The sequence below is a fragment of the Chelon labrosus genome (genome assembly GCF_963514085.1).
Source record: "Chelon labrosus genome assembly, chromosome: 10".
NCBI classification, from domain to species: Eukaryota; Metazoa; Chordata; class Actinopteri; order Mugiliformes; family Mugilidae; genus Chelon; species Chelon labrosus.
The window spans coordinates 1,821,282-1,834,821 of NC_140360.1; the positions used below are offsets into that span (position 1 = coordinate 1,821,282).

Genomic DNA, 13,540 nt, shown 5'->3' on the forward strand with positions numbered 1-13,540 from the left:
TTTTTAAAGTAATGTGCCTGTTAACACTGTTATTTTTAGCCATAAGATCCTTGGTCCCTTTTTTATCATGCTCAACATTATAACCATGAAACTGGCGGCAGGAAAGGGGACAAGTGTAAGACTCTTAGGGTCAAGTTGTAATGACTTGGTCAGAGTATCCCCAACATCAAGAATTCCATTCAATTCAATTTTATTTATATAGCATCAGTAACAATACAAATTGTCTCAAGATGCTTTACAACATCCGGTCTGAAACCCCAGAGCAGCCTGAAGGCGACGGTGTGAAAGAAAAACTCCCTTTTAACAGGAAGAAACCAGGCCGGCCTGGTAGAGAAGTTTTTGGAAAGACAACCAAAGAACTGGTGAGAGGGCCATCCAAGACTCAAGGGTGGCCACATGTGTTCTGATCCCACAGAAAAGTCCTGATATGGCTCTGAGAGAAAGGAGCCAGGACACACGGTGCATCAGAAAAGAAAACACCCACAAGCCTAAAAATCAGACGTAACGTACAAAATAAGACAGTTTGTACATTTACATGTCAGAGGTGAATGGTAACGAAGTAGATGTACTTCGAAGTAGATGTACTTCGTTACACTAACATTTTTTTGAGGATCTGTACTTGAGTATTTTTTTAATCAGGACTTTTACTCTGTTACTGTGACGTTTGCCACCTCGTTACTCGTTACAAATTAAAATAGAAATATAATTAATCATCGAAGGATTATCTGGAATGGGCGTGTCCGAGAGGACGAGAGGAACAAAATACGGTACTCTCACAAGGTTTAGAGGTAAGGGCGGGATGCGCAGGGTGGCGGACATCGACATGTCCGCCAGCACAGAAATTATCGGGATACATTTTTTTAGTCCATATCGCCCATCCCTAGGTGGGGGTGCCTGGTCTGGTCTAGGTGGGTGCTACATGTCTAAGTAACATCCACACCAATGAATGCCAGGTCCAGAAGTTTCCCAGCAGAACATTGAACTGTCACAAGATGGTCAATGTTATTCATGTTGTCATAAGTTTATGTGAAATCTTGTTCCACGTGGCTTATAAAATGATCAGACACTTTAAGACAAGAACACTGAACTTACATAGCTGTATTTCATTTTGTCTGCCATGTCGTTCAGGACCTTCACCTCGTCCATGTTGTCTATAGAGGCCAGGTCAGTGTATTTATCTCTGCAGTAACTCAGAGCTTCAGTCCAGGTCTTCCGTTCATAAACAAAGTGGTAACGGCGTTCAACAGTAGAGGAGACAGCACACAGACCTGCGTATAAAAACATATATATAAGTTAAAGGTTAAAAAAGAACAATCCTTTTCCAGTAACTGTCTTTGTAATGTAGGCAGCTGGCCGACTGAACTGACTACACTACACTAACACTGACTACAGCCGTTAAGAGAAAGGTATTTTACAATCACAATAACACTGTCTGAATCTGTCACGGTGCTGGATACCACAACATGTCAGATTAAAAGAACTGTAAATGAGTGTGTGATATTAAAGCTCTTGCCTGATGCAGCTGAGATGAACAGAAGAAGTTTCTCCATCGTTGTCTGCTCTTCGTTTCTGACTGTGACGACAGACAAGCAGCAGCTTAAGTGAATCATGAGGTTACACATTAACACCCTGACCAGTTTATTTAAAGAAATTACAGGCGCGTGTTTTTGTCTGTTTGTTGTTTTATGAACTTCTTAATTTTCATAAGGACTGACTGACTTACCAGGTCATCAGCAACCCTTTGACTAACGCTGTTGCAGTGATGAGTTTTTTTTCAGTTTTCCAAATTCACACTTAATCACATAAATACATCTAAAATATCCATATTTACATATACACATTTACATGGCCACATCATTAGGTACATTAGTGAAATCATTAGACTTGTAGTCAAGACCGCCTAAACCGAGACCAAGACACTACCAAGACCAGAGAGTATCAAGACCAAGACAACACCAAGACCAAGACCAAGACAGACCAAGTCAAGACCAAGACTAGTTCAGCTCGAGACCGAGACCGAGACCAAAAAAATAACTATTTTTTTGCCATTTTGCATGAGTTGTAGAACCTAAGCACCATACTGGGTTCAGCTGCTTAGTATAAACATGAGATTGTATTATTTCAACTACAGGCACAATAATACAGAGACAGTGCATGTGTTGTGTATGAACTCACTATAAATGTTTTCATCAATTGGCTAAAAATCAAATATGCTGTTTCTACACTATTTGAGGATTGACTCTTGAGTGCTGTTAAGGACTGACATGACTATAGTCCTAAAGTCATCTAACAAAATAACAAGCCTCCAACACCACCCTGCACCTCAAAGAAAGTGTGAATTGAATTGGAAATATGTTACTGATTTAAACTGTACTTAATTTGTCGATGAAACGTTGATTCTAAATATTAAAGATACACAATTATCAACTTGAAATTATTATTATAGTAGCCAAATTACACTGTATAATATCAGCATCACTGACAAGGCATAGGCCTAATGCTTAATCAATCACAACGATATGCAAATATTATTCAAAGGCCAATGATGCCATATATTTATTCAAACAATGCCATTATGAGCACAATACTGTAATTAAATACACAGACACGCAGGTGCACCAAACTCTTTATGGTCTGTAAAACCAAACCTGACGACTGACGAATTCGCTGACATTTTGCGTGAGAGGACGAGCGGCAACGCCTTCTGTGTCACAAAATGCATGTGATTGGTACTTGAAGGGGGCGTATAATGATAATAAAAAAAATAAAATTTAAAAACTGTGCCTGCCTGGATATTATAGGTTACAAATCCCTTCGAGACCGCTCGGCTAGTCCGAGACATTGTGAGGCCGAGAGACCCGAGACCGAGACAAGACCGAGACCAAAGACTGTCGAGGCCGTGACAAGACCAAGACCACGAAAAAGTGGTCTCGAGACCTACAAGTCTAGAAATCATTCTAATCTAAATCCTCCTTCATGACTGATCTAATGCTGAGCTGATGTTGAACCAGAGTCAGAAAGGTGGTGATTCACCTGATGATCACTGTGGAGGATGGAGTTTGAGCTGCTGTTGAATTGGTGGCATGACATTTTGGAACAAGCTACAGTTCAACAATACAACAAACCACAGCCTCTACAATAGAAAGCCAGTTGAATCAGCATCTCTCTCAGTTATTAGAAACTAACACTGAACACCAGAACCTTCACGTAGACTAGCAGGATGGTTTCACTGGTCTACCAAGCTGTAAATGACTGGAAATTAAATTGTGATCGTTTCAGTCATGGATAGACTTTGTGGATATAAAACAGACATAATTAGATATTTTAAAGTCAAGGCCATCTTACTCAGAGACGACGGCGCTACAGCAACAATGCAAAAGCTTCTCCAGACAAACCATACTGGTGCCAGCTTATCCATTAATGGGACAGAAATTTGAATAATAGTAATGTAAATAAAGGCAAATGTACAGACCCGTGTCATTACATCATCTGTAACATTTAGAACATAGCCGACACTGGCCTTAGCCTTTAGGTTTACTGTGGGTCCATGAGACTTCTTCAGGTTTAAGACCAAATGAATGTCCTGTAGCTTCACTAATGTATGAAATGAATTTTAAATAAATAAATATTATTATTATTATTATTTTTAAAATAAGTAAGCTGCATCCTGCTGGGATCGTAAAACAAGGATAAATTAACTCATTATTATTATTTTTATTTTTATTATTAAATAAATACAATAGCTGAATAATTGAATTATTATATATTAAATACAGTGTTGGGCAAGTTACTTCAAAAACGTAATACATTATGTATTACTTGTTACTGTCATTTCAAAGTAATTCGTTACATTATAATATTACTGTCTCTGAATTGTAAGGCATTACACTACTACTGCATTACTTTTAAGTTACTTTCACCAAAATAACTGGAAATATATATATATACTTATTCTAAATGTATGTTATTATGCTCCTAGGCTTAAGGCTAACAACAGAAGAATGTAATAGGCACAGTTTAAAAAATAAAGAAAATAAATTACATTTAAACGAGAAGATGAGGTAGGAACAAAAAAAAACTTAAGGTCAATAAACGTCAAAAAAGCAGCAAGCTAACCTCCTGACTACCAGGAAATAAATATTATCCAATCACAGTTTTATTTTAATTCCCCAATCTTTGTATGATACTTAGAATGCTGGGGAAAAAAAAAATAATAATAAGTATTTTAAGATTTCATGTAACTGATGGATGACATTTTCCTTAAGGAGAAAGAGAAAGGTACCAAAGCCCCAACCATCATTGCAAAAGCTGTAAATGTCCTCTGTAGATAGACAGTATTAGTCTTAAACCTTGGCTTTAACATCAACACATATGCACAAACCAGAAGCTTCATATAAACTGTGGACAGTGGTTGATTGACAACCTGCACTATTAGCTACCAGAGAGAGAAACGTCAGCTATTAACTCCTGTCATGTGTTGGTGCTGAGTGATAAAGTAAATCGACCGTAACTTGCTAATTTATAGGAGCCACGCCCCTCAGGTGGTCAGCCAAACCTCAGGTGTGTGCGCGCTGCGTGCGTGGGGGAGGGAGGGGTAAACGAGAGAAGTGGATCATACCACTGGGGGGTGTGGAGGGGGCAATACTGCATTTCCTCGTTAAAATATTATTTTTAAACCACATACTTTCTTCGATTGTGCTATTTTTTGTCATCTTATCATCGACAAACCCTTTTAAAATAAAACAACCATTTTTTTTTTAACTCTTATTTTTAGGGGTGCTGGGACAAAGTTTAGGGGTTCTTGAGCCCCCCTATAAACGGGCTACTGTCCGACGTCGAGCTGCTTCAGCCCTACAGGAAGAAACGTTTTACAATTTGCGCTGAATTTTTCTCCTCTCCTGATCTCGCGGTGTTATTGGCGATAGTATAAAAACAAAACACCGCTTAATTTCGGGATGAAATGCATTGTAACGCGCGTTACTGACCTTTGTACCGAGTAAAATATTACCCTTTTTTTTTTTTGGAATGCCTTACATTACCACGTTACAGCAAAAAGCTATACATTACAGTAATTACATTAATTTTGTAACGCGTTACTCCCAACACTGATTAAATAAATCAAATCTATTCATAATGTAATGTAATGTAATGTAATGTAACGTAACGTCAGACCTTAGTAAAATGGCGGCAACATAAGAAACTCCCGGAGTAATATGGCGGTCGCTGCAGCGTCCAATCAGACGCAACGTTAAAATACACGTCAGCGCCCCGGCCCACGCATGCGCACATAGTCTACTTCCTGCTTCCTGACAGCTGCCCAACATCAACAGCAGCAGCAGAAGCAGAGTCCACCTGTTCTCCTGTGTTTATTTCCCTCCGTGGACTTTTACCGTGTTTTCTGCCTCCGGGTGTCCCAGCGTGTCTCTCTGTCTGTCTCCGGGTGTCCGTCCCAGTGTCTCCATGCGCGCTCCCGTGTGTTTGGTGTTTGTTTGGCTGCTGACCGATGCGACGGCTCGTCAGTTCAGTGAGGAGGAGATGGCTGGAGTCAGGTAAACACACCAAGACACACATAGTCAGTTATTCTTTAAAAGACGATCAGTTAATTTACAGACTTTAAAAACATCTCTACTGTTCAAATGTAATTTCTCCAACGTAACGACAATTAATAAGACATGTAATGTAAAATAAGTGTCTGCATGTGTATTCACCGCCTTCAAGTCAGTTTCGTAGATTCACCTTATTCATTTTATTTTTCTTGGTTAAAAATGCTCCAGCTCTGTCCGGTTTCAGAGGGATCAGGTGTAAACAGACATTTTCATTTTTACACTTCCAGGTTATTCACCCTGTTGCCTTTAAACCATGAAAAGTTTGTTCTCTTGCAGACTTTTCAATTCAGTTTCAGTTCAGTTTTATTTATATGTATTGCCGTAACAATTCAGTGTGGAACTAAGGTGACGGTGGCATCTGTTAACCTTGAGCAGAGTGTAGGTCTATCATGATGTGTGGTCCCCCAGCAGTCTCGATCTATAGCATAATGTGTCGTTGTCCCCCAGCAGCCTAGGTCTATAGCATGATGTGTCGTCCCCCAGCAGCCTAGATCTATAGCATGATGTGTGGTCCCCCAGCAGCCTAGGTCTATAGCATGATGTGTGGTCCCCCAGCAGCCTAGATCTATAGCATAATGTGTCGTTGTCCCCCAGCAGTCTAGGTCTATAGCATGATGTGTCGTTGTCCCCCAGCAGCCTAGGTCTATAGCATGATGTGTGGTCGTCCCCCAGCAGCCTAGATCTATAGCATAATGTCTCGTCCCCCAGCAGCCTAGGTCTATAGCATAATGTGTCGTTGTCCCCCAGCAGCCTAGATCTATAGCATAATGTGTTGTTGTCCCCCAGCAGCCTAGGTCTATAGCATAATGTGTCGTTGTCCCCCAGCAGCCTAGATCTATAGCATAATGTGTGGTCCCCCAGCAGCCTAGATCTATAGCATAATGTGTCGTCGTCCCCCAGCAGCCTAGATCTATAGCATAATGTGTCGTTGTCCCCCAGCAGCCTAGATCTATAGCATGATGTGTGGTCCCCCAGCAACCTAGGTCTATAGCAGCATCACTAAGGGATGGTCCAGTGCAGCTCTAACTATCAGCTTTATCAAAAACAACTTAAAACTTGCTCCACCTTTGCCGACAAACACATCAATGCTTGATGTAATGATTTCATCCATCTGAATGGCTGAATGGGTCAGGGACATCTCGACTTTGTACCCTAACATCTGTCCAGACTCTGATTTACAGCACGTACTTCATAATTCTTAAAGTGATAAGAGGCGGAAAAAAGGCAGAGAACCAAACAAAAGTCTTGAAAAAGTAAAAACAAAGAGAAGTCGATTCACTCTGGATTAGTTTTATTGCAGGACCTCTGTGTTTACGAGAAATAGGGTAGGTTATTTGCGGTGTAATTTTTACTAAATAAATTGCTGACATTCGCAAGGGGATGCCTCCTGAAGCCAGACTAGGAGCTGGTTTAACAGGAGAGGGTCCTGGTAGCTGAAGGTTCCACCTCCCATTCTCGGAACCAGAAGTAAACCTGAACCTTGAGTCAGACTGACTGTTAAACCTCCTTCTCCTTGTCTCAGGCAGCGCATCAAATCCATGTTCTACCACGCCTACAACAGTTACCTTGACAACGCCTTCCCCTACGACGAGCTCCGCCCGCTCACCTGTGATGGACAGGACACCTGGGGCAGGTGAGGCGACGCCGTCACTGCCTGTAAAATGCAAAGTGCACTGTAGTTATGCTTCCAGTGACATTTAAGGACCAGCATCCTTCTTTGTAGGTTCACTGTTTATATTTTTTAAGATTTATTGAGTGACTGATGCTTGCTCTGATAATTAGGACCAGTCCTTATCACTATCATCACCGGATATTCTGTATGATTTGCTTTGATTGGCCATTAATGATAACGTATGATGCCACCTGTCGTAGAGATATACTTCCAGTAGCTTCATTTGGATTATTTTGAAACATTTCTGGAGATTTTCTTATTTGATTGTCTAATTTGTAGGAATTTGAATAAATCATGTGAGATAAGGTTTGTGACGTCCCATAATTCATCTTCCTGCATTTATTTATTTATGTATTTTTTTATTTACTGTTAATATTTCGTCTTTTTTCTTAATATTTCTTATATTTTTAATAAAATAACCCCCTCTCTCTCCCTCTCTCTCTCTTTTCTCCACAGCTTCTCTCTCACTCTGATCGATGCCCTCGACACTCTGCTGGTAAGAATGTGAATAAATACTTTGAAAATATTTCCTCAAAGCTGATTATTAGTAGATAAAAGCTGCTGAAATGACAGGAAATTAAATTAAATGTATCTTTAAAAGGTTTTGGGAAACAGGACGGAGTTTCAGCGGGTGGCGTCGCTCCTCCAAGACACGATCGACTTTGACATCGACGTCAACGCGTCCGTGTTTGAAACCAACATCAGAGGTAAGACAGGGAAATGATCCGTGGACGTTCTGGTATTTCAAGTTTGGTTTTAGACTATACAGTAAAAAATACACAAGAGATGATTTCATGTTCAATTTAAAAAGCAAAAACAAAAAAAAGCTAAACCAGTAAATGTCCCTTTCACCCAGAAAGAGAAGTGAAGGAGAAACCAGAGGTTGTTAGGTTCATCTAAAAGAAGACGCTTTTGAAGAAGAAGGAGTAGTAGTTTCCATCAGTCAGTGATTTCAAATGTTCTCTAAACGGAGCATGGACATGACTCCGGAACAATATTCAGATGTAATTTTAGACTTTCTGACTCAAGGTATCTGGTCATCTGAATTTATCTCTGAATCTGGAGAAGAACCAGGTTTATTTAGAGCTGAACACAATGATCCATGGACCAGAGAGACCTGGACCAGTGGTCACCATGGAGACTACTTCCCGGAGACTACTTCCCGGAGACTACTTCCCGGAGACTACTTCCTAGACCAGAGAGACCTGGACCAGTGGTCACCACGGAGACTACTTCCCGGAGACTACTTCCTGGACCAGAGAGATATGGACCAGTGGTCACCACGGAGACTACTTCCTGGAGACTACTTCCTGGACCAGAGAGACCTGGAGCAGTGGTCACCACGGAGACTACTTCCTGGAGACTACTTCCTGGACCAGAGAGACCTGGACCAGTGGTCACCACGGAGACTACTTCCTGGAGACTACTTCCTGGACCAGAGAGACTTGGACCAGTGGTCACGGAGACTACTTCCTGGACCAGAGAGACCTGGAGCAGTGGTCACCACGGAGACTACTTCCCTGAGACTACTTCCTGGACCAGAGAGACCTGGACCAGTGGTCACCACGGAGACTACTTCCTGGAGACTACTTCCTGGACCAGAGAGACTTGGACCAGTGGTCACGGAGACTACTTCCTGGACCAGAGAGACCTGGAGCAGTGGTCACCACGGAGACTACTTCCCGGAGACTACTTCCTGGACCAGAGAGACCTGGACCAGTGGTCACCACGGAGACTACTTCCTGGAGACTACTTCCTGGACCAGAGAGACTTGGACCAGTGGTCACGGAGACTACTTCCTGGACCAGAGAGACCTGGACCAGTGGTCACGGAGACTACTTCCTGGACCAGAGAGACCTGGAGCAGTGGTCACCACGGAGACTACTTCCTGGACCAGAGAGACCTGGACCAGTGGTCACCACAGAGATTACTTCCTGGACCAGAGAGATCTGGACCACTGTTACCATGGAGACTACTTCCTGGACCAGTGGTCACCACGGAGACTACTTCCTGCTTCAGTCAAGGACAATACATCACCTCAGGAGAAACAATATGAACACCAAGATTAACTTTAGACAAAACAATAAAAGAAAGGTTTATTTTTTTTCATTTGGATTTAAAAATAAAAATCAAATTTCAGTTTTCATTCAAACTTGAAATACCAAACAAAAAACAAGAAAAATTCACAGACCGGGGACAACGCCTCAGATTCAGATTCAAGAGTCAAACTGCCTGTTTTATATGTGTGTGTATGTGTGTGTGTTGTGTTTCTGTGTGTAGTGGTGGGTGGTCTGCTGTCGGCCCACCTGTTGGCAGGGAGGGGGGGGGTGGAGCTGGAGCCCGGTTGGCCTTGTTCGGGACCGCTGCTGAGGATGGCCGAGGACGCCGCCAGGAAACTGCTGCCTGGTACAGATACACACAAAGAGTCACAAAAGTTAAAGAGTTGGAAAAATTTTTAATTAATCATCATAAATGGTGAATAAATTACTTTAAAAGACACATTAAGGACATGTGAGGTCACCTTCAATCTAAGTGTGTCTTTAAGTTTGGTGTGAACGTCTCCAGCGTTTCAGACTCCCACCGGGATGCCGTACGGGACGGTGAACCTGCTGCATGGCGTCAGTCCCTCAGAGACGCCCGTCACTTGCACCGCCGGCGTCGGAACCTTCATCCTGGAGTTTGCGACGCTGAGTCGACTAACAGGAGACCCGACGTTTGAGAACGCAGCCCGCCAAGCCCTGAGAGCCCTGTGGAAGACCAGATCTGACATCGGACTGGTAACTAGTCCGTCCATCTGTAAACATCCATTAAAACACAGCCATAGACATAGATACACATATATATACGGAGGAAACACCCGTCTGTCTGCTCAGGTGGGGAATCATATTGACATCCTGTCTAAGAAGTGGGTGGCTCAGGACGCCGGGATCGGAGCGGGAGTCGACTCGTACTTTGAGTATTTGGTGAAAGGTGCCATCATGCTGCAGGACGAAGAGCTGCTCGACATGTTCCACGGTAACGTTCCCCACGTTCTCCTTCGTCCTGCTGCTGGTGAAAGAGTTTAATTACAACTACAGTGAGGCTCAAAAGATTTTGTGCTCTTCAGGGTTTTCTACATTTCTGCATAAAAATGACCCAAAACATCCTGAAAGTCGACAAAGAGAACCCAATCAAACACAAGAAACAGAAATATTAGACTTGTTTGTTCAGTCAAATGAGCCAATATTACATATCATGTCCTCCTTGTGTCCAGTATCTGCTGTGTCCTCCTTGTGTCCAGTATCTGCTGTGACCTCCTTGTTTCCAGTATCTGCTGTGACCTCCTTGTCTCCAGTATCTGCTGTGACCTCCTTGTCACTAAATGTTTCTGGTAACTGCTGATCAGTGGTCTACAGCAGCTTGGAGGAATTTTAGCCCATTCCTCAGAACAGAACCACTTCAGTTCTGAGATGTTGGTGGGTTTCCTCACATCAACTGCTTGCTTCAGGTCCTTCCACAACATTTCTATTGGATTAAGGTCAGGACTTTGACTTGGCCGTTCCTAAACATTCATCTTGTTCTTCTTTAACCGTTCTTTTGTAGAACCACTTGTGTTCTTGGTTCTCGTTGTCTTGCTGCATGACCCAGTTTCTCTTCACATTCAGCTCATGGACAGATGTCCTGACATTTTCTTTTAGAGTTCACTGGTAGAATTCAGAATTCATTGGTCCATCAGTGAGGACAAGAACGTCCTGGTTCAGATGGAAACACTTCTGAACAGATGGAATCTAATTGGGCCTTGAAATGAACTTCCTAATCCTAAAGGTACGCATACTTTTACCCCTCACAGATTTGAACAAATGATTACATTTCCTGAATAAATAAATACACAAGTCTAATATTTGTGTTTCGTGTGTTTGTTTGGGTTCTCTTTGTCTACTTTCAGGACTTCTGTGAAGGTCTGTTGATGTATTGAGTCATTTTTATGCAGAAATGTAGAAAGTGAAAATGTTATAAATTTGCTTTCTGTGGTGTTCCATTAGAGCTGTGTGGAGTCTGAATAATGAGTGATGCCTTTTCTCAGCGTACGATCGAGCCATTCAGAACTACACTCGGTTTGACGACTGGTACCTGTGGGTGCAGATGCACAAAGGAACCGTGTCCATGCCTGTTTTCCAGAGTCTGGAGGCTTTCTGGCCCGGCCTGCAGGTACAAACACACTCAACCCGACACACACCCGACACACACATACAAACTACAAATGAAAGTGACCCGTATTCATTTAATTTGTGTGTTTTAGTCTCTGCTGGGGAACCTGGACAGCGCAGTGAGAACTTTCCAGAACTATTACTCAGTGTGGAGACAGTTTGGAGGTCTGCCGGAGTTTTACAGCATCCCTCAGGGTTACACAGTGGACAAGAGAGAGGGATACCCACTGAGACCAGGTCAGGACAACAGAGAACTGCTTGTGAAAACATGATGAGGCATGAGAACCAGAGGCCAGCAGGGTCTGAGACAAATATAGTTCTGAAGAGAACTTTTAAACTGGAGCAGATGCAGGACAATAATCCCCTCCATGTGTTTCAGAGTTAATAGAGAGCGCCATGTACCTGTTCAGGGCCACAGGTGACCACACCTACCTGCAGCTGGGCCTCGACGCTCTGGAGTCCATCGAGAAGATCGCCAAGACGCCGTGTGGATACGCTAGCGTAAGGCTGCCTGCATGTGAACAGGACAAAACAAAATAAAAACACGACTGAGACTGAAGTCAAAATGTGTCCAGGCAACTAACAGCTAACTGAATAATTGACTCTCTGAGTTCAGCTCAGGGTGCTGCTTCAGAGCATAGACTGTATATAAATATGGACAATGTGTCCCCCGCTTCCTTGCATTCAAGACAGTTAACCACCGATAAAATAAAGTGATCTGAAAATGTTTCTATTCATTTTAAATTGTTCCACACGGTCCTTGAACTGTCTTTGGGTTAATTATATAAATTTATTATATTCATTTTACATCTGTTGCTAAAGTTGCTATGAGCTAGCCTGAATGCTAGCAAAAAACTAACTTTGTTCTGGAGGCTCTCTGTTGGGAACTGATTCACGCTGTCTGGGGGGCGGAGCTTAATGTGGTGATGGACAGAAGAGTAACGCCGTTCTAGGAAAACAAATAAACTGATTATATTTAAATCTTATTTTTTCCTCCTGCAGGTTAAAGACCTCAGAGATCACCAGCTGGACAACAGAATGGAGTCCTTCTTCCTCGCTGAGACCATCAAGTACCTCTACCTGCTCTTTGACCCCACCCACTTCCTGCACGGCGGCGGGACGGAGGGGGACGGGCTCTGGGAGGAGGGCGGCGAGGGCGGGCAGTGCGTCCTGGGGGCGGGGGGGTACATTTTTAACACCGAGGCTCACCCTCTGGACCCGGCGGCGCTGTACTGCTGCAGCCGCCACAACCAGGACCGCCAGGAGCTCCGGGACGTCCTCCTCGGCCTGTCACGGCGACGGGAAAAGACCGGCCGGCAACCGACGCCGGCGTCTGACAAGCAAGCCGACGCCCCTTCCCGCGGCCAATCAGAGAGCATCGCTCTGAAGCCAGGAGAGAGGAAGACGCCGCCGCCGCTGTCCTGCCCCGTCCAGCCCTTCAGCGCTAGACTCTCCATCCTGGGACAAGTTTTCACCGACAACACCTGAGACCGGTCGGGCCGACTCCGGGCTTCACTCTGTAGATGATGAGTCAGAGACTTTTAGAGGAAGTCAACAGAGACATGGTTTCTGAGACGTCCATCACCCAGAGCTGGTTCACTTCCTCTGATGACTCTGCTTGAACTTTAACTGATGAGAACTATATTTTTATTTATTAATGACCTCATGTTTGACTTGACTGGAAGTTCATGTTTGCATTTTGGACAGTTTCCATTTTAACAACAATTAATGTGAACCAACAGCCATCCCCTCCCCTCTGACCCAGAGGATTAAACCCATGTGCTGTAGAGTGTTTGGTTCGTTGTGGTATTTATTCTCCAGCTCTAAATTACAGACTTGTTTAGAGCCACACAGTTTCACAGCCACGAGAAAACGACACAGATGATGAAGTTAGATTGAATTCAGAGTGAGGTTCAGACCAGAGCTACAGTAGAAACCATTCAAATGGAGATGTTGACGTATGTAGAGTTTCCATGGACGCCAGTTGTTCCTCTAAAGATGGATGAGGAGGAGAGGTGGTGGTGGTGGTAACCATGGTGACCTTTTCCAGGAGGGACAGAAACATGGAGGTAGAA

The 13,540-nt window shown here is 43.3% G+C and overlaps 1 protein-coding gene across 2 annotated transcripts; it reads left to right on the forward strand.

Moving 5' to 3' along the window:
* The first annotated feature begins 5,327 nt into the window (after nt 1–5,327).
* edem2 (ER degradation enhancer, mannosidase alpha-like 2) lies at nt 5,328–13,260 on the forward strand. 2 transcript variants are annotated; one of them, XM_084552738.1, is made up of 11 exons: nt 5,328–5,549; nt 7,129–7,239; nt 7,735–7,774; nt 7,880–7,985; nt 9,559–9,684; nt 9,844–10,055; nt 10,152–10,293; nt 11,342–11,466; nt 11,558–11,702; nt 11,845–11,966; nt 12,468–13,260. In XM_084552738.1, exons 1-11 carry the CDS (start codon nt 5,461–5,463, stop codon nt 12,951–12,953), a joined length of 1,704 nt encoding a protein of 567 aa, XP_084408864.1. In that variant the 5' UTR covers nt 5,328–5,460; the 3' UTR covers nt 12,954–13,260. The 2 variants fall into 2 exon arrangements, with proteins under 2 accessions (XP_084408864.1, XP_084408865.1); XM_084552739.1 differs by lacking the exons at nt 5,328–5,549; nt 7,129–7,239 and adding an exon at nt 7,271–7,325.
* The last annotated feature ends 280 nt before the right edge of the window (nt 13,261–13,540 follow it).

Coding starts and splice junctions, on each gene's coding strand:
- edem2 (XM_084552738.1), top strand. CDS start 5,461: ATGCGCGCTCCCGTGTGTTTGGTGTTTGTTTGGCTGCTGACCGATGCG. Junction 7,775..7,879: donor ATGCCCTCGACACTCTGCTG/GTAAGAATGTGA, acceptor TATCTTTAAAAG/GTTTTGGGAAACAGGACGGA. Junction 9,685..9,843: donor CGCCAGGAAACTGCTGCCTG/GTACAGATACAC, acceptor GAACGTCTCCAG/CGTTTCAGACTCCCACCGGG.